The 23,603-nt window shown below is 43.3% G+C and overlaps 1 protein-coding gene across 7 annotated transcripts in view; it reads right to left on the bottom strand.

The window, feature by feature from the left end:
• Positions 1-23,603, bottom strand: part of MRAP2 (melanocortin 2 receptor accessory protein 2) — a 43,118-nt gene that overhangs the window by 10,737 nt on the left and 8,778 nt on the right. For 2 of the 7 annotated variants that reach the window (XM_015235973.3, XM_072965555.1), the window contains exons 2-3: positions 12,451-12,583; positions 1,034-1,133 (exon numbers count right to left, since the gene is read on the bottom strand). In XM_015235973.3, coding sequence (XP_015091459.1) covers positions 1,034-1,133; positions 12,451-12,577 — 227 coding nt within the window. In that variant the 5' untranslated portion in view covers positions 12,578-12,583. The other 5 variants (XM_072965558.1, XM_072965556.1, XM_072965557.1 and 2 more) reach the window with 5 other exon arrangements.

The raw sequence follows: 23,603 nt of genomic DNA, 5'->3' as shown, positions 1-23,603 counted from the left end.
TACCACTTACATGTGGAATCCAAAAAAATGATACAAATGAACTTATTTACAAACTAGAAATAGACTCACAGACACAGAAAACAAACTGATGATTACCAAATGGAAAAAAACGGAAGGGATAAATTAGGAGTTTGGGATTAACATATACAAACTACTATTTATAAAATAGATAAACAATAAGGACCTACTGTATAGCACAGGAAACTATATTCAATATTTTGTAATAACCTATAATGGAAAAGAATCTGAAAAAGAATATATTCATACATATGTGTAAAACCAAATCACTTTGCTGTACACCTGAAACCAACATAACATTGTAAATCAACTATACTATACTTAAATAAAAATACATACATGTTTTTAAATCCTCTAAAAACTTTCTGAATTTTTTGCAAAACAAAACTGACCAAATATGTTTTGATGTCACTCAGTGTTCTTTAAGCATCTAGGTAATCGTTCCTTCCATTAATCCAATGCCCGACACAAATGTGCTTTACATGCCTTGAGAATTACATAATCCCAGTGTTTCCACTTTTAAATTGTTTCAAGAAATGTGTTGAACTCAGTGATTATTGTCAATAATTAATTTAGCAATTAATTAATTCAGTAACAACTATTTCCCAGCTCCTTGAAATGCTTTTTAAAACTAGTTTTCAATTCTATTTTTACTATTGTCTTTTTTCATTGTTTTCAGTCTCATGAGTCATCTAAATTCTTTTGGCATACAGAGAAAATACATCCTAATTAATAAACCTTTCAAAATAAAAATCAAGCCTAAATCAGCATTAAGGAAAGAACAGAAAAGAACAAAGAAACCCAGATACACAGGGGTTTACTTGAAAACGAGCCCCCGAGGCAAGAGGCAAAGTACCAGGAGGAAGGCAGATCCTACCTACCAGCACCCAGGTCCAGACAGCAAATCCTTAACCAGCCGCATCTCTCCACCTACTGGAAGCAACCCCAGCCCTGGATACTATTTCTGCTTCTTCAGGTCCCTGTGGGGTTTAACAAACATTTAGGAACAGCTTACTCTTGGTGTGGGGCTCCAGTCTTGGTCAGCAAGGTCAGCACAAAAAACATGAAAATCACGAAGACCGCGAGACCAACCCAAAATCCAATCACAATGGAATCTGCAAGACAGTTAATGCTGGGGTTAGTATTTCCTGGCAGTTTAAAACTGAAATACTCAGGGAATCTGTGCTTTTTGACTCATGAAATGGGAGAGGACATCAGCCATCCTATGAGGTAATCTTGACCCATCAGTCATCGGGGGAAAAGCTCACATGTAGGGGATGAGGGAGACAAAGGAATCTGTGTGCCGCCGGGTTCCTGTCTCAGGTAACACTGAGAGACACCAGCCTCACTGAAGCTTGGTTTCCATATCCCTCTGGAGGAATCTAGGATGGAAAATAGGCCGCCTAGGTCTTCAAGATTCCACTGAAGGGTCTTGAGTGGGAAAATCCAATTTTTAGCAGAAACTGCAATATAAATTTTAAAATGACTTCTGATTCAAACCAACCCAATTTTGCATTTTCACTTACATTCATGCTGGAGTAACTCAGGTCTTCATTACTTCTTGCAGGGAACATACAGATGGACTCTTGAGTGATCTTTCTGCCTTGTCTTTCCCTGTGCCTCATCTCCCTATGAGTCTGCTTAATTATAGCTCTGATAATATTGCTCTTTTATGAAAAACTCTTCAACAAAAATAGACCTGACCTTTTCCAGATGAGAAGAGACTTCGTATACAGAGCACTCTGACAACGGTTGGCATCGGAGAAGAAGGTGGCCCACATTTGCTGGCTATTACTATTAAAATGATCATTTTTCTCCTAGCTTAGCCCTACTTTAAAACCCCTGTTTCCAATTGGACTAGGGGATATTGTATCCCTGTGTTTACCTGTACTCTTAGGCATAGTTTCCTAACACCCACACCTTTTCAGGGGTTCCTACCTTCACCTGGCTGGAATGACTTTCCCCAACCTGGAGCTAATAAAAATCTAACCATCCTTCAAAGCCCATTCTTCACACCATCTCCACCACAAAGCCTGACTCCCCCAGCTGATGTCCTTACTCCGTCCTGTGAACCCCAAGGCACTTTTGTCTGTGCTTCTCTACAGGGGGCCTCTTCTTGATTCCATCGTGGGTGTTAGTCACTTGTGTGTGTCTCTGGGACGGGGATGGGACTAGACTGTCCACAGAACCAGGTATGTACATCACAGGGTCCCAAATCTGGGGGAGGCAACAGAGTTGAATTATTTTACATTTTCTGATCTATTCTAAGAAGTTTGCCTATGTGGCAATACACTGAGGGTGCTTAGCAATTTAATAAAAGAGGCAGGGAGAGGGTATAGCTCAGTGGTAGAGTGCATGCTTAGCATGCATGGTTCTGGGTTCAGTCCCCAGTACCTCCATTAAACAAACAACTTTAAAAAAAAAGGTGAATAGAACTTATGCACTAAATACAAAGCATTATTCTAATTAAATTATCTATATATGTAAGTTTTCTAGTATGAAGAAATCAGATTAGCAACTGACTCTGCATAATTCATCTTTCATTCTACATAAACTGTAACCCAGAGGTTAACAATTTTAATTCAACAACATTTATTCAGCACTCTGGATGCAAAACTAATGTATCTCTCCTGGGGTTAAAAGTGCCAAAGAAACAGAAACTGTAGACTTTGCCTTTCAACATTATGGCAGTGAGGCCAAAACGATGTAAGGACAAGTACCAAAAAACACATGTGCACCAGTGCAAGTAACGTGTAACCCCAGCTCCTGACCGCGGGGCACAGACTGGGAAGCACCCCTGTGTGGAGAAAGGACAGCTCAGCGCACTGTACTTCACTGACTGTCTGCATAGCAAGAGCAAATTCTAAAATGACACACCAGCGTTATGCAAGTCTTCAATTGAGAATTTAATCTAGCCGTGTTGATTCATTTTCAAATCTGTTTACTAGGAAGGGGTTCCATGAGGACAGCTTTCACATTGCCAGTGGTGGCTGGATCCCCATCTGTGCTCCAGTCCCCTAACCCAGGGTGGACAGAGGAGCCCACCCAGCCCCTCTCCCTGTCCCCATCCTTCTAGGGCCCCAGGGAGCTGATTCAAAAGCAACAATAATGGGCATGGGGGGGATCACAGCCCTCAGAGAAGTCGTGGGGGAGCAACGTGGGAAGAAGGAGGGCTTTGGTTAGAATTTGAGACTCCCTGTGATTCAGTGGCATTCTCCAGTGTTTTCTTGACAATGTGGTATCCACGTTTCTCATCACAATATGCTTTATGTATTTGCTTATTCACGTTATCTATCAAAGGAAATTCTGCTTCCTTGAATTATTTCCATTCATTCTTCTCTACCTCATCCTCTGTCACATGACCCAATCCCAGGGCACAAGCTCACCCTGAGCCCCTTTCAGAGAACATCAGAGATCTCCATCTCAACCCAGGAATAGCCAAACTCTCTCAAAGCTTCATTTATACGCCAAGTTTCACAGGCACGGGCACGGCAGCAAAACAAGGAACGCAGAGCCTCTGGTCTTCCCCAAAGTACCCTTCCTTGAGAGGAAGTCAGAACAGCAGTTTACACAGAGGGAAGCTCTAGTGAGGTCAGTTGGTTAAGGGAGCCAAGAAAAGCCTTCCAAAGAGGTTTCTGATAGAGCCAAACAGCTCTATCTCTGGACAGAGAACTTGAATAGACATTTTTCCAAAAAGGACACACAAATGGCCAATAGGCACATGAAAAGATGCTCAACATCACTAATCATCAGGGAAATGCAAATCAAAACCACAATGAGATAGCACCTCACACCTGTCAGGATGGCTATCATCAAAAAGACAAAAGATAAAAAGTGTTGGTGAGAATGTGGAGAAAGGAGAACCCTTGTGCAGTGCAGTGGAAACATTAACTTGGTGCAGCCATTATTGAGAACAGTATGGAGGTTCCTCAAAAAACTAAAAATAGAACTACAAAAACTGTACTGTCTAGAGACTGAGCTACTTAGAGACCATTACAGTAAGAGGGTAGAGCAAATTGCCCAGGGGAATTCCAAATAAAATGTGTCCTAATAAAATAATTCCCTTAACTTGGCCGCTAATGAATGAAATGAAACCAGAGAGCTGAAAGCTGACAGCTGCACGGTTTTCACTGGTCTGATATTTTTCTCCACATATTATCTTTTCCGCTCTATGGTAGGACTAAAGCAACCATCCCATCCCATTCCCCCTGCTCTCCACCCCTTAGGAATAAACTGTGACTCTTCCATCTCGTGGGTGTACAGAAAATGAGAGTTAATGCTTAATTTGAAAGAGAGGGCTCATGTCTACGGCCACACCACCCTGAACGCACTGGATCTCGCATTTTGAAAGAGAGGGCTCAGGGTGCCAGAGCCAGCCTTGTCTTCATACCACTTCTGCTTCCTAAGGTGTCAGGGTCAGTTTTGTGAAATGAATTCCTGGCAGGGATCCAACAGCGTAGTTCCAACCGTGGTACCTACCGTGCTCCCAAGGACACCCCTTACTCCCAGCCTTCGTAAGCTCTAGCTCTGCTTCCCACCTTGATGACATAGCTTCCGGCTGACTCACCCATGCATGTATCTGGTATGATCTGCTAGTTGGCACATGACAAGAGTACATGAACTGTGGCCACCACCGATGGGTTAGAATGAGAGGATGCTCCTTCAGTCTTATCTCAACCCAGTAGCCAGAGTAGTCCTGCTAAAATGTAAATGTGGCCACTCATTGACCCATAGACTTGTTCACTCATAGACCCATAGAGTTTTGCTTCTGCTTCTCTAAGAACAGCCTGATTCACCCAGCCAAGCCCTTCACAAATGCCCTATTTCTCACCTTCCCTTCACAGCACAATTCTTGAGAGATCCCTCTGTACTTGCTGTCTCTAATCCCTCTCTTCTCATTTTGTTCTTGCACAAATTCTAGCAACTTTTACTCCTAATGCTCCACTTTTAAGATCATTGACAATAACGTCTACATTGTAAAATTCCTACAGTCAAGTCTCAGTCCTCAATTTATTTGATCTTAACAGCAGCATGAGACGCAGACCATTGTCTCATACTTGAAATTCTCTCTTCACTAGGCTTCCAGGAAACCACAATAACAGAGTTTTCTGCCTGCTTTTCTATAAATTCCATTCAGGCTCCTTTGCTGATCTCTTCTGAGCAACCCCCAGTTCCTAAAGGCTAGTGTGCCCCAGGACTCAGTGCTGGGACCACTTTGATTTTCTAACAATACACATTCATCCAGCCTCTGGGGTTTGAATACCATTTATATGCTGATGACTCTCAAATTTATACCTTCACTGTACACCTCTGCCCCCATATCCTCCTGAAAGTCTGTTGGTCTCAATTTAATGGGTCCAAAACTAGCTTCTGATGGTTCTGCTACTCCCAAAGTCTTCCCCACCTCAGTTAATGGCAATTCATCTCACCAACTATTCAAATCTCAAGGCTTCACCTCATCCTTGGCTCTTCTCTTTCTCTTGCTCCCCATTGCCAATCCATTGACAAATCCTATCTTCAAAAATACCCAGAATTATGCATTCCTTAACCACTCCACTGCCCCCACCATGGTCCAAACCACCTCAGCAGCTGCCTGGAGTACTGCAGTAGCCCCCTGCCTGGTCTCTGCTCCCAATCTCATCTCCTTCCTTCCCCAGCTACAGAGTAAACTCATTGAAAACTAAGCTACATGCTACCCTTCCACTCCAAACCCTCAAATGACTTCCCAGAGGAAAAGTCTGGTCCTTATCATGGCCTCCAAGGCCTCAATGAGCTCTTCCCCATTCCCTGATGACACTTCCTCTGTTCTGCCTCTGATTCATGCCCCTGGCACCACACTAGCCTTCTCACTGTTCCTTGCATGTTCTATTTCACATTTGCCATGGAGCATTTTTCTACAGTGTTCTTCCCTAGGCATCTTATAGCTCAATCTCTCACTTCCTTCAGGTCTTTTCTTAAATTTCTTCTCAGTAAGGCCTTCCAGGACCACTCTGTCTATACGTTAACCTCCACATCTCCTTTCCCTACTTCATATTTTTATCACCATCTGGTGTAGTTTGTTTATATAATAATGTATTTACTGTATGCCTCTCCCACTAGAATGCAAGATCCATAATAGAAGGTTCTTTTTTTTTTTTTTGTCTTTTCTTTTCACTGTTGTATCTCCAGTGCTTAAAACAATGTGGCACAAGATAGGTGCTCAATATATATGCGCTGAAAGAATGAATGAATGAATGTCCATGCTGCTGGTACTAAACATGTGTCAGATACATGTCCACTTCTGATGCCTTATGAGGTTTAACACCAGATTCAAAACTGAGGACAAAAGGAGAATTCACACTGACCATCAGAGGTTGCTTCTCAGACGAAAGGCACCCTTTAGAGGTAGGCCTCTCAATTTCGGCAGGCAGAAGACCTTAGGCTCATGAGAGATGCACCTGTTGTTGCTAAGAATGATTCATTACAGGTAAAGAAAATGAAGATAATTGTCTTGTTCTTTCCTATCATCATAAGTGCTTCCCTTTGAAATGACTTGCTTCTATTTTTTTTAAACCCACACCTAACTGGCTTTGAATTTTGGCTCAGCAAAACAAGGAGACACACTTGAAGGCCAGAACCATAGCATTTGGAAATGGAAGAGACTATATACCAAGGTGCACAGTACAATAGTTGACTAAATCTTTTTATTTTCCTGCATGTCTGAGGGGTTTGTTTGGTTGGCTAGTTTTTATCCTTCTCTATAGATCTCCTATATTGTCAGATCCCTGAAGTTAAGTGCCTCTACTTTAATCAGATCTCTTACAGCAGAACAGTAAGGACTCACCCAGGAATTTTTTCTTTTTCCTAATGTGAATGTTAAAACTAACAAAAGCACTCCTTATGAATGGTATAGTGGTATACACGTGATGTATCACACTTCCGCCTACATTCTGCAGGACTTTTTTCCAGCTATCATCATTTCTAAATGTAAAATGCCCCAAGGGATTTTTAACTGTCTCAGGAAATGCACCAACCAAAATTACAGCAGCAGGCCTGTTTTCTTTGCCCCTTAAACTAAGAAAAAGAGACAGGGGCAAAATGACACAAAAATAAAATCTGTGTCACCGAGCTGTAAAAGCTCAGATTAGAGGAACACATATGGCAATTTGCCCAGTCATTCTGGTTTCCACTAAAATTCTTACCAGTAAGAATCCTTACCTAAAGATTATTCCAGAAAAATAACAGATTAAAGAATTAAAGTATATTAAGGAGGGTGATTTCACACCCTGACGGCATCAGCCATCCGTCAGATAATCGATGACAGCACATCCTAGTGGATTCCATGTGCTTTTATCTTTTTTTACTTCCACAAAGAACTACGGAGCAGACTGATCAATAAAGGAATGAGTGAAAGCATTTAATCGTTACTGTTCACTTCAGGGGTAAAGGATGTGTGGTTTAGTTAATGATTTTTAAGGAATAAAAATAGAACGCTCTTGATTCAGGAAATTAGTAACTCCGAAGCCCTTTACAGCCCCATCGATGGAGACGAGAAGGCAGGAACCGGCCAGAGAATCGCTGCCCCGTCACTCTCATTGTCCAGCCAGACGCTTTGCTACAGGCACCAGCAGCCAGGCCTCCAGACCCTCAGGACCCGCACGCGAAGCCTGGGCTCCTGCGGTCCTTCCTGCAATGAGGAAGCGGGAACAAAGGCTGAGCACTTAACCAGATGGAACTGGGAGCTGCCCTAGACGGAGGCTTAGGGAGCCCCCGAGCTCCCCTCCTCCCACGGACACACCAAATAGACAGCTACCCGTGGAGCCATTTCTTCTGAAAGAGATCCGGAAACTGGCTGAGCGACTCCCCCACGTCTGACAAATGAGAAAACACCCACATTCAAATGAGGAGGAAGGGCTGAGACACACTGTTACCACAAGCCCCAGCCCCAGCACAGCAACACGCACTGAGAGGTAACCCCCAGCTCCCGCGCTCTCCTTGAGGGAGGGCTGGGACCACACCGCTGGAGCCCACTGGAGGCAGCGCCGGTGGTGGTGTAGGGAGAGCCTGAATTCATCTCCTCCCACAGACACAACAAAGCTACGGAATCGTTTCCTCTAAAAAAGCCAAAAACTAGACAAGCTGAGCTGCCACAACAAAAGATAAAAAGACGGTATTGAGACAGTTAGGAGAGGCAGAAACAGTCTCACCTAAAAAAATTATTTAAAAAAATCCCTACCCTAGGTGCAGCGACCCACAATCTTAGAGCACCTGCTGCAGAGGCAGGAGCCTGTTGGGACTCTTTCCAATGATGGAAACCCTGGCAGATGCCATTTGTGTGATCTCGTTCTTCCTTACTAATGCCAGCACCAACGGGTGCCACTTTGGAACTCTCCCTCTAACTTGCTAGTGCCAGTAGGTGTGCCCCTGAGAGTCCAGTCCGCCCCTGGGCCACAGCTGCATGCCTCAGGTCCTGCCCAGCCCACTCCTGCACGGCAGCAGGCAAGCACATGCAGCCCATGCAGGGGACACCCCTCGAGTGCCTAGCATGGGTAGCCAGCACTTCTGAGCCCCACAGAACATTTTCTGCACGAGGCCACTCCTTCAAGACTAAGAGAAGTAGCTTTTTTGCCCTATATAATAGAAATAAACACAGAGAATCAGGCAAAATGAGGAGACAGAGGAATACGTCTCAAACAAAAGAACAAGACAAAAACCTCAGATAAAGACCTTAATGAAATGGAGATAAGCAATCTACCTGATAAAGAGGTCAAAGCTTTGGTCATAAAGATGCTCACCAAACCTGGGAGAACACTGGATGCGTGCAGTAAGAGCTTCAACAAAGAAAGAGAAAATATAAGAAAGTACTAAACAGAAGTTAGAGAGTTGAAGAATACAATAACTGAACTGAAAAATTAACTAGAGGGGTCCAACAGCAGACTGGATGAAGCAGAAGAGCAGATCAGAAAGCAGAGAGAGAAAGCCATGGAGCTCATCAAGACAGAGGGACAAAAATTAGAAAGAATTTTACAAAGTAAAAGATATTTTAAGGGAACTTTGGGATAATGTCCAGAAGAATAACATTCCCATCACAGAGGTCCCAGAAGGAGGAGAAAAACGCCAGAAAGCTTATTTGAAGACATAATAGCTGAAAACATTCCTAGTCTGAAGAAGGGAACACATTCAGGTTTAGTAAGTTCAGAGAGTTCCACATAAAATGAAGCCAAAGAGAGCCACACCAAGACACATCATAATTAAAATGATAAAAGTCAAAAGTAAAGACAAAGAGAGAATCTTAAATGCAAAAAGAGAAAAAGACTTCTTAAATGAAAGGGAAACCCCATAAGGCTATCAGTAGATTCTTCAGCAGAAACTTAGCAGACCAGAAGGGAGTGGTATGATATATTCAAAGTGCTGAAAGGAAAAAAATTCCAACCAAACATTCTCTATCTGGTAAGGTTATCAGTCAGAATTGAAGGAGAGATTAAGAGTTTCCCAGATAAACAAAAGCTAAAGGAATCCATCACCGCTAAGCCAGACTTACAAAGACGTCAAAGGGACTTTAAGTTGAAAAGAAATGGCACTAATTAATAACACAAAAATGTACCAGAGCAAAAATCTCACTGGAAAAGGTAAATCTATAGTAAAGGTAATGGACCAATCACTTATAAAGCAACTTTAATCAAAAAACAAAAGTAGTAAAATTAACTAAAACTACAATAATTAGTTAAAAGATGCATAAAATAAAATGATATAAAAGGGATTATCAAAAATATAAAACATGAGGGGAGGGTAAAAAAATGTAACCTTCTGGGATGTGTTTAAATTCAAGTTGTTATCAACTTAAAACAGACGATTATACACATAGGATGTTATATGCAAACCTCATGGTAACCACAAGCAATAACCAGGAGCTCAGGCCTGGCTGAATGGTAAGGTTCATCTCCAACACTGTTAAGCCGGCTGTTTTATCCAGTGCGTGGAAACCCACATAGAGAGTAAAGGAGAACGATGAGCTAGAGAAACACGTGCCAAACCGAAGAAGAAGATAAATCTCCAGAAACAGATATTAGTGAAATAGAGATAAGTGAGAGTTCAAAATAATGGTCACAAACACAGGGGAAAACGTCTTTCTTGTTTTTTTGTATTTTCTTTTCATTTTATTGTTTCTTCCCCCTTGTGTTGAGAACTCTTAAGAAATATTCTCTTAACAACTTTCATATATAATATACAGTAGTGCTCATTATATTTATCATGTTGTACATTACATCCCCAGTACTTCCTGACATCACTCTTGGTAATGATTTTTTTGGATTTAACACCCAATGCAAAGGCAGCAAAGGCAAAAATAAACAAGTGGGACTACATCAAACTAAAGGGCTTCGGCACAGCAAAAGAAACCATCAACAAAATGAAGAGGAAATCTTTGAAAGGGGAGAAAACGTTTGCAAACCACCTATCTGATAAAGGGTTAATACCCAAAATATACAAGGAACTCACACAACTCAGCCGCAAAAAGAAAACCCAATTTAAAAACGAGCAAAAGACCTGAATAGACATTGTTCCAAAATAGACATCTAAATGGCCAGCAGGCACATGAAAAGGTGCTCAGCATCACTTAAAGGTGATGGCATCTCACCCCTGTGAGAATGTCCATTACCAAAAAGACAAGAGATAACAAATGCTGGTGAGGATGTGGAGAAAAGGGAACCTTCGTACATTGTTGGTGGCGATGTAACTGGTACAGCCACTATGGAAAAGTGGTATGGAAGTGCCTCAGGAAATTAAAAACAGAACTACCATGTGATCCAGCTTCTCCAATTTGGGATATATATCCAAAGGAAGCAAAAACATTATCTGGAAGAGGATGGTTATTCTCCCATGTTCATTGTAGCAATATTCACAATAGCCAAGGTATGGAAACAATCTAACTGTCCATCAATGGATAAATGGATTAAGAAAATGTAATGATACATAGATAGATAGATAGATAGATAGATAGACAGACAGATAGATAGATAGACAGATAGATATCTGAATACTATACAGCCTTTAAGAAGAAGGAAATGCTGTCATTTATGACAACATGGATGAAACTGGATGGTATTATATTAAGTGAAATAAGCCAGACAGAGAAAGATAAATAGTGCACAGTATCACTTATATATGGAATCGAAACAAAAAAGAAGTCAAATTCATAGAAACAGAGAGTAGAAGAGTGGTTGCCAAGGGCTCGGGGTGAGGGAAATAGGGAGAAGTTGGTAAAAAGAAGTACAAACTTTCAGCTATAAGGTGAATAAAGTCTGCGGACCTAATGTATAACATGGAAAGTATAGTTGGTAACACTGGCTTGTACAACTGAAATTTGCAATATATGTTCTCACCAATAAGCAAATAAACAAACAAACAAATACATGTATCTGAGGTGATGGAAGTGTGAATTAACTCGATGCGAAGCATTCTTTCACAATATATACATACTGTGTCTGTTTCGTACACTTTATTACAATTTTATTTGTCAATTATACCTCAACAAAGCTGAAAAAAAGAAAGGCCATCTCACAAGGGAGCAGCAAGAAGGGGTGAGGGGTCACGAATGCCAAGGCGGCCCTGAGTGGCAGCGGCCAGGAAACACTAACGGCGGGAAACCAGTTTCTTTGCCACATTTGCGCCTCCAGTTCTAATCTCTCTTCTATTTCCTCATGTGCCCCATGACTCCGAGCCGGTTAAGAACCTACCACTTTTATGGTGCTGCAGTTACTCACTCTGAGAGAACCAAACATCTCTCGAACGTCGATGGGGTCACCAGGACAGGACCGGGAAGTGGACGGCAGTTCCTGCTTGTTACGGCAACTCTCCTTAAGGAAACTGCCTCATGGCAGCCAGGCAGCGTGCAGCCATGGCTAGAGTTGGACAGTCACCTTTCATAGAATTATATTTCCTTTCTCTGTGCTGGATCATTAATCACTCCAATAACATGAAGCACAGTCCATGCCTGTAACACGGAGCTGGGAATAACCGCAGGCTATTCTGGTCTGCTCCTAATAACACACCCAAGCGGACTTGCCTGAACAGCCCTGGAAAACCAGCACGGTGGAAAGGATGCCGTGGACTGTTGCAAAAGAAAGTTCTTCAAATAAGAGTTCCAGATTCTATTTTGATAGTCCCAATGTCCCCACAGTTTTGGAGAGCTGGAATCATTGATCTTGGTTTTAACCTCAGTTTGAAAGTAACCTCAACCCATGTTCCCCAACGAAGGGAACCTTTCAAGTTCTTTGTCACTCATGTTATATCCTTGAGCAAAGACGCTACACTTGGAGGGAGTGTTTTCTCAGTGTCTGAGGGGTAGAGGACAGATTTCTATAAAAAGACAGCAAGTTCGGGAACAAAAACCACTGGGGATTTCATAGGTTAAGGCAAACACATACTTACAATGGAGAACTGCATAAGACTTACATTTGTGAGCCTTGAGTCCTTCAAAGGAAACTGGTCCAATCTCATAATACTCATATTCCCAGGTGTAATCAGAATTAGATGCAGATTGCTGGGACGTTCTGTTAGAGATCAGCCTCTGCGCAGACATCTCCACCTGCACACATGGGGAAAGGAAAGAGTCGGGTCTGTGTGCTCACCCACAGCAGGTGCTCCCACTGCTCTTGACCACCACGTTCAAGAGGTCAGCAGGAGAAGGAGGTCCAAGCCCCCAGGTCAGGGGGAGGCCTTCCCTGGCTGCCCCTGCCTCAGCCCAAGTGGCCATCATTTCCTTTCCCCTCTCCACTAGCCTGGCACGCCTCTGCAGCCAGACACCATGTCTTCTTTGGTGGTTGTCCCGCTGAACTTAACCCAATGCCCGGCACACAAACAACCTTCAATAACTGATTGAAAGAAGGAAGGGAAGCAGGGAGCGTGTCAACATCTCTGAGCTCACACCGTCAGCCTCACCACCTGTCCCTGCATTAGTATGTAAAGAGCTACAGAGAATAAATAAATTCAGGGTCAGAAGAGAAGTCACTCAGGTGATGTCAATTAAGCTCCTACCCTGCACCAATTAAGACCCGAGGCCTAAGTGTAGGGAAACGGGGTGGGGAAAAGACGAGCAGACCATAAACGTGACATAACTGGAGAAGATCCTCGGTGCAAATCCCAATGTTGGCGACTGCTAACTCCTGAAATTTGTCCTATCTTCAGGATGTCCCAATGCCTTGCATGAGATGATTTTAGGTTTAAAAATGCCGACTTCTTTAGGAGAAGAGATTGCACTGTGCAACACGGACGCTAGAGGTGGCAAGTCCACCGAGCCAGCATTCAGTCCTGAGCATCTGCTGCATGTGAGGCACTGCACATTGTGGGACAGGAATAGACACTACAGACACAGACCAGGACCCCACAGACCTTCCCTAACAATGGGGAAAGAATACAAAGTGACAAATAACAGTAACATAAGGGAAAATCTGGATGAAGTACCAGCCAAAATGAAGATTCACTGAGCAGTATAATCACTGGGTCCCACACCCACCAAGAACTTTCTGAAACTCCCCTGCCCCCTACCCACCATGGATCAAGTACCACTCACCACTGCCTCTAGGCACAACCCCCAGAGAAACTGAGACAAAATCCCCACCACCCTGCTGCCCAGGCAATGAGTCTTACCTTTCCCTCTTCCTTTCCTCCCCAGGCTCAGTCCTGAACTCCAGGGAACCAGACTCCAACCCCTTGGCATTACATTGCTCAAAAGATGATTGCTCTGAGCCAGAGATGCATGTCAGTGTCAGAATAGAGGGTGATTCTGAGCCCCCAGTCAGATGAGTCACTCCTCCGAACATAGCAGAGAATGTATCCAATTCTCGTTTGGGAAAGGAAGCTTCACAAGCTCCAAGAAGAGCTGACCTTTAAGTAAGTATTCAGTTCCCTTTCTAACACTGGCACAAAGGTAACATAAGACCATTACCACAGTCCTTTCTTTGGCATTTCTATGATTTGAACAAGAGTTTAACCTCCCTCGACGATGAAATAAATTACCTCGGGAAATGAAAGTTAACTACTCAACCCAAGAAACACTGTCCTCATTTGTACGCACGCTCTCTCGGGAAGAAACGCATCGCGTGAGGGAGAGGGGTAGCTCTTCAGCTGTGAGGTCCAGAGAGAAATGGCAGATTAGAATAAAACATAACTTTCATTTGAGAATATTAAGAACATCACTCAACACAGAAAAAAAGGCACTGGATTTGAAGCCAGGACACAAAGGTCTTCATCTTTGCTCTGCCTCCAATTGTTGCCAGCAAGACACTTCATCTCTCTCCGACATATTTTCCTCATCTGCAAAACTGATCATCCCCACCACCTGAAGTTGTCCTCAGGAAGTGGTTCTGGCTAGTCACTGACAGACACCAAAACATCACCCACCTGGACCACTTCTCGAGCCTCCTGTTGTTTGGTTTTTGCTTTGTATTTTTTTCTTCTACTCTTACTAACCTGTTGCAATCCATTCTCTACACATCAGCCAACAATGTTTTAAAAAAACAAACTGCCCTTGTCTTTCCTTTCCTTAATACTTTAAAATAGCTTTCGATTGCTCCGAGGACAAAGTCCAAAATCCTTAAAATGTCCTGCGAAGTTATGCCTTAGGCTCTGCCATCTCCTCTTATCTCACCTCATAGCCTATCAAGCTGTACTTGGATTTCCTGCAGCTCCTCAAACATGTCTTGCTCCCTGCAACCTGCACACATACTGTTCCCCTCTGCAGGAGTATTCTTCCCATCACGTCAGCCTCACCTCTCCCTCCTTCCCTGCATCCTCTCATCGTCCGCACTGGGGTCGGCACATCCAGCCCACCATCTGTTTTTGTAAAGCCTGCAAGTGCAGAATGTTTTTCCATTCTTTCATGGTTGGGGAAAAAAAATCAAAAGAATGATAACAGTCCGTGACCTGAGAGAATTATATGAAATTCAAATACCAGAGTCCATAAATAAGGTTTCCTTGGAACACAGCTACCCTTGTTTGCTTTTGCATTTTTTATGCCTCTCTAGTGCTGCAAGAGCAGGGCTGAGTAGTCAGTACAGAGCGAGTGCCGCCCCCAAAACCCAAAATATTTACTTTCTGGTATTTTATAGGAAACCCCCTAAAAGGGTTTTTATTGCCAACCCCCTCCTCTAGAGCCATGGGAAAAAAATGATCTGAGCTTCAGTTTTTCCCATCAGGAGAATAAAGGTGATAACAGTTCTTACTTCATGGAGTTGCAGTAAAGATTAAACGTGATGTTGCATGAAACGTGTGCAGCCAGGACGCAGGTTAAGATCAATCAAGAGTAGCCAACACTATGAGAATAAGCTAAGAAATGTTGGTCTGGGATAGAAAAGCCTCGATCTGTTCTTCAGACAATACCAACTCTCCTGTGAGCTAATTCCTTTCAAATTCACCACGCGCTTAATTGATCTATGTGGTCTAGACAAATGAATAAAACTACTATAATAAAGAATAAGTCAAAAGGCGTTCATTTCGATGGTGGAAAAGTTGTAACAAGAAATATGTATGTCATGGGATTCGTGATGTTTCATCAAGTCAAAAATAAAGTAATAATCTCTGTCTCTCTCTTTTTGAGGAAAATAAGATGAAGCCTGGCTTGATCATATCATTTTTATTGGAAATCAGCATTACAGATAATGTAATAAACAGAACAGAAGGAGACCCTGGGCTCTATTTCACGTCAAAATAGAAAACAGAAAAATAGCAAAAAGTACATAAGACAATGAAGAAAATAAAGATGGGAGAGTGTTTCCCATGATCTAAGCATCACGCCCCTTGGCTGTGCTCTTCTCCACATCTGAGCTCAGTGGCCCCTCATCTATGGCTGCCCAGGCTTGTGAGACCAGTGTGTTTTCCTGCTATTCTGTGGGCTCAGAAAGAAGAACCAACACCACCTTCACAGGGCCAGCCGGGAGCTAGCAAGTAAAATATCTGTAACAGTGTCAGGTATCAAGAAGCATCCACCACTTAGCTACCACAGAGAAAGAGTTTTTCCATTCCTTCTTTTTTTTTTCCTACCTTACATCCTTCCTGTTCATCTAAATGAACTATTAAAGGATGGCTAGAGACCAAAGGGTAATGAGAGTCACACGTGCAAAGGTCCTGAGTTGGAAAGGCTGTCCTTTACGAGGAGCAATGCCTGGCAAATGCCTGGAGACAAGAGGTTCCCCGGGAAAGCAGAATGGGATGCCAGCCCCCATACCCTGCCCCCTCGCGAGCAGCCGCCACAGTGGTAACCTTCAGATAAAAGGAGCAGCTTGTGTTTTCACTGGCTGGTTCCTCTCGGTTCCTGAATCCCAAAGATGGGTTTAGAGGACAGAACCTCCAGCTTCCCTTTTCACATCACACCCTCAAGGAAGTCCATCAGGCAGTGTTTTTTTTCATCCAAGTCTCAAATAAACCACCTTGGGCTATCACATGCACAAAGACAACACGCAGAACGCAGCATTTTGTGTAACGTCCATTATCAAAGCCCAGGGTGGCCTTTCTGAGCTTTACCAACACATAAGCTGGCACTGTTTCACCATCTGGAAACTTCCAGTAGGTCTGGGTAGCAGCCCCCGAGTCTGATACTCTCACCGCAGTGAGGACTGGCTGGGCCTTGGCACACGGGGAGGGAGAGGCGGTCACGCACCCGGGCCGACTCATGGGGGCGCAGGAATCACACAGCTGCTCTCAGAACACAGCAAACAGGAAAAGCAGGGCTCAACCAGCAGCTGCCTTCTGGGCCCCCGGCCCCTCTCCGGCACCTGCTCCTGAGATTCTCTGCCGGTTTTCTTCATAATATTAGCATCATTAAAAACAACTTCTTGCAGGGGAAACGTATCCTAAACAAGCTTTCTGGAGCTGCCCAGAGAGACTCACTGCTCTTCTGAGCAACCGAAAGCTCTCTTGCCAACGTCAATAATGAAAGATAGGACTGTGTCTCAGAGCCCCACGTGAAAAGGAAGCTGACCTTTCCAAGGTGTGCACAGGGTCATTTAGGCCAATTTATGGGGATGGGAGAAGGAGGGACGATCTCAAAGCAAGCACAGGCTGCAGATGAGCAAGGCCCCAGACACTGGGCATGGCGGCCTAGACATCCCCCTTCTCCCGCCCCCACCCCAACACTTTGATCCCTCCTTCCGATTATCCAGTCTTTCCTCCTCCAACCCAGGTTCCCACACCACTCCTGGGCATTCTCTTGCCTTTTTTTTTTTTTTTTAGTATATACATTTTTTATTGACGTAAGTCAATTTACAATGTTGTGTCAATTTCTGGTGTACAGCACAGTGCTTCAGTCATGCATGAACACACATATATTCCTTTTCAAATTCTTTTTCACCATAAGTTACCACAAGATATCGAATATAGTTCCCTGTGTTATACAGTATGAACTTGTTGTTTATCTAGTCTGTATCAGTTAGTATCTGCAAATCTCTAACTCCCAATTTATCCCTTCCCACCCACCTTCCCCCTGGTAACCACAAGTTTGTTCTCTATGTCTGAGAGTCTGTTTCTGTTTGGCAAATAAGTTCGTTTGTCTTTTTTTTTTTTTTTTTTTAGATTCCACATACAAGTGACATCATATGTATTTTTCTTTCTCTTTCTGGCTTACTTCACTTAGAATGACATTCTCCAGGTCCACCCACATTGGTGCAAATGGCATTATTTTATTGTTTTCATGGCTAAGTAGTATTCCATTATGTAAATACACCAAAGCTTCTTTATCCAGTCATATTTTGATGGACATTTAAGTTGTTTCCATGCCTTGGCTATTACAAATAGTGCTGCTGTGAACATTGGGGTGCAGGTATCCTTTTGAATTAAGGCTCCCTCTGGGTATATGCCCAGGAGTGGGACTGCTGGATCATATGGTAACTCTATTTTTAGTCTTTTGAGGAACCTCCATACTGTTTTCCATAGTGGCTGCACCAAACTACATTCCTAACAACAGTGTAGGGGGGTTCCCTTTTCTCCACACTCTCTTCAGCATTTATCATTTATGGACTTCTCTTGCCTTCTTAAAGACAGGTCAAGCAATTCTCTCCACCTCCTGAATATGGAAGATGTACATGGACATGGAACCTCTCATGGAGTGAATAAACTCTTCATCAATATCCTTGGTGGGTCATGATGGGGACACGTGCCAGGGGAGCTGTTTCCTTGGAACTGGACATTTATTTCCATGTTAAGGGGTAAACATCAGTAGATGAGTTTTCCAGGTGACCACCAACTTAGGCATGGGACTAGCATATTAAAGAGAGATTCAAAAGATGCCTATAAATCCTAAAAAACAAGGGCACACACGCGCACATGCGTGCGCACGCACATACACACACACACACACACACACACACCCCTGACAGCACAGCCAGGAAGACACTCCACGCAGCTGCCTGCCAATGGCACAGATCCAAAGACCCACTAGAAAGACCTAATGACCTGTTCATATTTGAGACCAAAATTCCCAGTCAGAGAGTCATAGCCATTCTAGCTTCTTCCTCTTCAATTCCCAAATTCCCAACATGGGCACGCCACCCAGGATGCCAACCCTTGTTCTGACCTGGGCCACGAAGTTCTCATCAGTTGCTTGTTCTTATCTCTTTCTTCCTTCTATCCCTAGGAACAACTATCTCCATCACAAGAGAGAAGTCACCATCTTGACCCATCACCCTGTCTCTCTCCCAGCAAAGGCATCTGAGAAACCATAGGTAAAGTCTACCCAGGCCACATTCTGGTCACTGAGGAACCAAATATCAGAACGTCAGAATCACAGCTTTAGAAGCTTAATTCCTTCCTTGCATAGAAGTGTGACCAGGCACCCAAGTCAGAACTGACGGTGTACCCAACTTACCTGCATCTAAATGGGGAGAACCCTGCAGGGATCAAATGAGAGTCTGCAAGGTTCTGAGTCAGGCTCACCAGAAGAGCAGAGCCAGCTGCATATTCCTAAAGCATCTCTAAAAGGCACCACATCCCCACAAGGAATCACGCTGGACCCTCTGACATCAGAGCCTCCCCGACCCCCTCCCAGGTCGGCGCTTATCAAACGCTGACACAGTCTTCTTCCCATTTACTCCTCTTTATTGTAGGTTCCATGTGAACCACCACCTTCTCCTTGCACTTGGCATTTTAATTCTCAAGTTTGAAGATGCCTTTTCTATGAATTCATCTTAAGTCAGCAACTTCCTTCACAGAGTGTGGATTTTTACTTCCTTCAATTAAAGAGGCCATGTTTCCAGGACAGTAGACTTCAGTCCTCTTCCTATTATCTTTGGACTTGAATACACATCTTACTTTTGAAGTCTGAGACTCTGGCCACTCAATTCAGGTTAGAGATATTATACACAGACACACAGACACACACACACACACACACACACACACACACACACACACACACACACACGCTGGGTTCCTCTTCCCTTCTCAAATGGACAAACTTCCCGAATTTCTCTACACTCCCAAGGTTTCTGCCACTCTTGGGCATTTCCTAGAAAGTACTCAGTTACCCAGCAGACCTCAAAAATGTGGTAACTGACTGACAGCTGGCAGAGAAAGTCTCGATGCAGCCGTTTCCTGTCTCTCCCTACTTCTCTACTGCACACCAGCAACTTATATCCAGGGACAAAACATGGAACAGAAAGTGTTTGCAGGCCTGAGGATTTCCTGCCTTAAAATCAGAATCAATGCCAACAGAAGAGTAACTTCCAAATGCAGAGATGGGACTTAATATTTTGTGCAGCTGGGCATGCAGCCAACACCTGAAACGGAGGGAAACTGAATTAATGAGTGGGCACCCTTCCTCCATCAGGTGGTACCTCAAAGAAGACAAGGGGTTAGGACTCCTAAATCCACCTCCTCCAGTTATGTCCTGGGCACCTACGTAGTCGTAAACAGACGAGAAGGTAGTTTCTAAAGGTAGCACCTCCTGGCTCTGTGGTACTCCCTGCTTCAGCCCAGCACATGCTTATTACATACGTGGTACACAATGGCTGTCCTTGAGCTCTTCAGAGAGGTCTTTGGAAATGATGACAGATCTCTGAAATACACCATAATACACACAGGCTATGCCAGGACTGCACGAACCAACCCTCCGGTGACATTCTCTTTTCTTTGATCTCTGTTCCATCAGGGCAGGGCCCTCCCCCCTTGCTCACACTGTCTTACTTCCAGCAACCCACCCAAAACCTGGCTCATAGCAGACATGCGATAAATACTTGTTGAGTCAGTTTCTCCTGATGTGGACAAGCCACAAGATTATCTTTCACTCTCTTTCTCAATCCTGAGCCAAGAGCAGAGTTCTCCCATTCTAACAGAGACTTCAGCTGGACAGCAGGAAGCACATCATGGCCGTGCAGGGGAAAAACACCCTAGAAAGGCGCTGTAAAGCCTCCATCGGGAAGGACTTCCTAAGAAGTGCCAAGGCGCAGCTCTGAGATACGTGTGGGGGCGGCAGGCACACTGCCCTCAGCTCTGCAGATGGAGGAAAGCTGGGTTTTCACAGTCCTCCGAACTGAGTCATGCTGACCAAGCGTAGGAGAATGATTTATAACCAGAGCATCAATTTGTTGAATTATGATAAAGATAAAATAATCAAGCAGACCAGAGCACATGTTTTCTATGGTCTGGGAAACAAAACAGCAGATGAGAAAATTAGCTGATGAATGTGGAATCAGGGCAAAGGAGTCAGGTAATATAACAGAACCTCCTACACACGTGTCAGGATATACTTTTGTCTGTCTTGCATCCCCACCCAGATGTCCTGTTGCAGCCACAAAGTGAGGCCACACCCACCCACAGTGGGATTGAGGTCCTCATCACAGAAATATCATAGGGTTAACTCCTGCCTCTTCTGGATCTTGCTTTTCTTGATCTGGACTTCAAAACATTCTAGGTCTGTTGAGGACACCAGTAGAATTCCAACTTGACCAGTATGTTACAGTTTGGTCTTCTGGGTTCCTATTGCTGTCCATTTATTGTAGTTCTATAGCTGAGCCTTCCATAAAAGTATGGTTAAAAGTACTAGAGTCAAGGCAAAGAACCAGCTATCAAAACTCAGTGCTTTGTAACGAAGTACCATTTCACATCCATTAGAATGGTTGTTACAAATACAACAACAAAAACAGAAAACGAGTATTAGCAAGGATGCAGAGAAATTGGAACCTTTGTGTGTTGCTGGTAGGAATATAAAATGGCACATGACATACAATACAGTGGTTCCTCAAAAACTGAAATATGGCATACCTTATGACCCAGAAGTTCCACCTCTGGCATATACTCAAATGAATTGAAAGCAGGGGCCCTAAAAGATATTTGTACATAAATGTCCATAAACGCATGATTCACAATAGTCAAAAGGAGGAAGCAACCCAAATGTACATTGGCGGACAAATGGATAAACAAAATGTAGTATGTACATGCAATGGAATATTACTCAGCCTTAAAAAGGGGAATGTTGACATATGCTGCAACATGGATGAACGGTCACAACATTATGCTAAGTGAAATAAACACAAGGACAAATATTGCATGATTCCACCTATTGAGGCACCTAGAACAGTCAAATTCATACAGACAAAAAGTAGCACAGTAGTTGCCAAGGGCTGGGAAAGGGGGGGATGGACAGTTATTGTTTAATGGATAGGGAGTTTCAGTTTGGGAAGATGAAAAACTTCGAGAAGTGGATGGTGGTGATGGTTGCACAACAGTATGAATCTACCTAATGCTGGTACTTGCTATCTGGTACTTTTCCTATAATTTTCTGTTGGGTGTAAATAAAAGCAAATGTTAAAACTATGATATAGAGAAAATTAAAATGAACAATGAAAATAATAAAATTTATAAATAATGCCTAGATTATTTGTGCTAACCTGACTCCAAAACACTAAGATGGACACTGAAAAATGGTAAATTTCATGTTATATATATTTTACCCCCAAAAGTATAATTTTTAAAATCAGAAAATAATAATAATAAAAATCAGCACTTCCTGACCCATGTAGGGTGGGGGCAGGGTAATTGAGAGCTCCCCAAAGTAAAAGACCATCAACCCAAGGGACAAAAGATGGTGCTGGGACATGTGGGCCCTTCCTCCATGGCCAGCCTTCCAGGATCCAGCGTGGCTCTGTTCAAGAGCTGTTGTGGCACTTCCTTGCCACACAGCAGGAGTACTCTACCCAGGCTGTGGGGAATCACACGTCCCCATGCCAGCGAGAAGCTGGGACAGCTGTGCCAGCCATGGTCCTCTCACTCTAACTAGTCCTGGAAGTACAGATTGCTTCCCAACCCCTAAGTCTTAGTGGCCCGAACAACAGAATTGTTTCCCCTTCCTGCGGTCCTGGTCATTAGCCCACCTCACTCCGGCATAAGTCTATTACCAGTTATCATTCCAAAGCTTCCAGGGTCTCCTCATGCATTACATTTAAAGTCAGTTGCTTCCCAATGACAAAAATGAAGCAACTTAATCTCAGAAAGCTGGCTCCAGTGTCTGAGAAGTGTTTCATGGAGGCCAGTTGGATTTCATGGACCTGGAAAGTAGGGATGTTGACGTTATTTTGCTGAGTAAGAAAATTTTTTAAAAACGATGACCATTAACAATGATCTTTCCCCAGACAAAAATGTTTAAGCACTCTTCAGGCAGGGGAGAATCTCACAATAAAAATAATCAGTCCTCTGCAAGAGAAGAGAGGCGGCTGACTAGCCTCAGTATTTCATAGCGAGCAGGTATTGCCCTGCAGGTTGGAACTACATTGCCTCTGTCCACTGCATCCACATGGTAGTTACCTGGAATGGCTGAAATATTCACTCTCTCTGAAAGCAAAGGAAAAGGACTGAGAGGGATGTGGTGAAATTCCCTTCCAGATCCATGATTCTAGAACGTAACAAAATACCAAGCTGCTTTCCACTTGCATCAACTACTCAATGATGTGTGTCTGTTTGTAAAACTTACGTGTGTGTGTAGTGCAATATGGAGAAGGTGTTGTTATGGGCTGAGTTGTATACTGAAGTCTTAACTTCCAGTACCTTTGAATGTGACTATTTTTGGAGACAAGGTCTTCAAAGAGGTGATTAAGTTAAAATGAGACTGTCAGGGTGGGCTCTAATGAAATCTGACTGGTATTCTTATAAGAAGAGATGATAAGGACACATAGAGAGACACCAGGAGCACACATGCACACAGGGACAACCATGTGAAAAGGCCGATACAGCCCAAGGCAATCTACAGATTTAATGCAATCTCTATCAAATTACCCATGACATTTTTCACAAAACTAGAACAAATAATCCTGAAGTTTATATAGAATTACAAAAGACCCAGAATTACCAAAGCAGTACTGAAGAAAAAGAATGAAGCTGGAGGAATAACCCTCCCAGACTTCAGACAATACTACAGAGCTACAGTAATCAAAACAGCATGGTATTGGTACAAAAACAGACATATGGATCAATGGAATAGAACAGAGAATCCAGAAATAAACCCACAAACTTTTGGTCAATTAATCTTCAACAGAGGAGGCAAGAATATACAGTGGGGAAAAGACAGTCTCTTCAGAAAATGGTGTTGGGAAAACTGGACAGCAGCATGTAAGTCAATGAAGTTA

The sequence above is a fragment of the Vicugna pacos genome, chromosome 8 (assembly GCF_048564905.1).
Source record: "Vicugna pacos chromosome 8, VicPac4, whole genome shotgun sequence".
In the NCBI taxonomy this organism is placed as follows: Eukaryota; Metazoa; Chordata; class Mammalia; order Artiodactyla; family Camelidae; genus Vicugna; species Vicugna pacos.
Note: the sequence above shows the minus strand (reverse complement) of the source record. Positions and strands in the feature narration are given on the sequence as shown.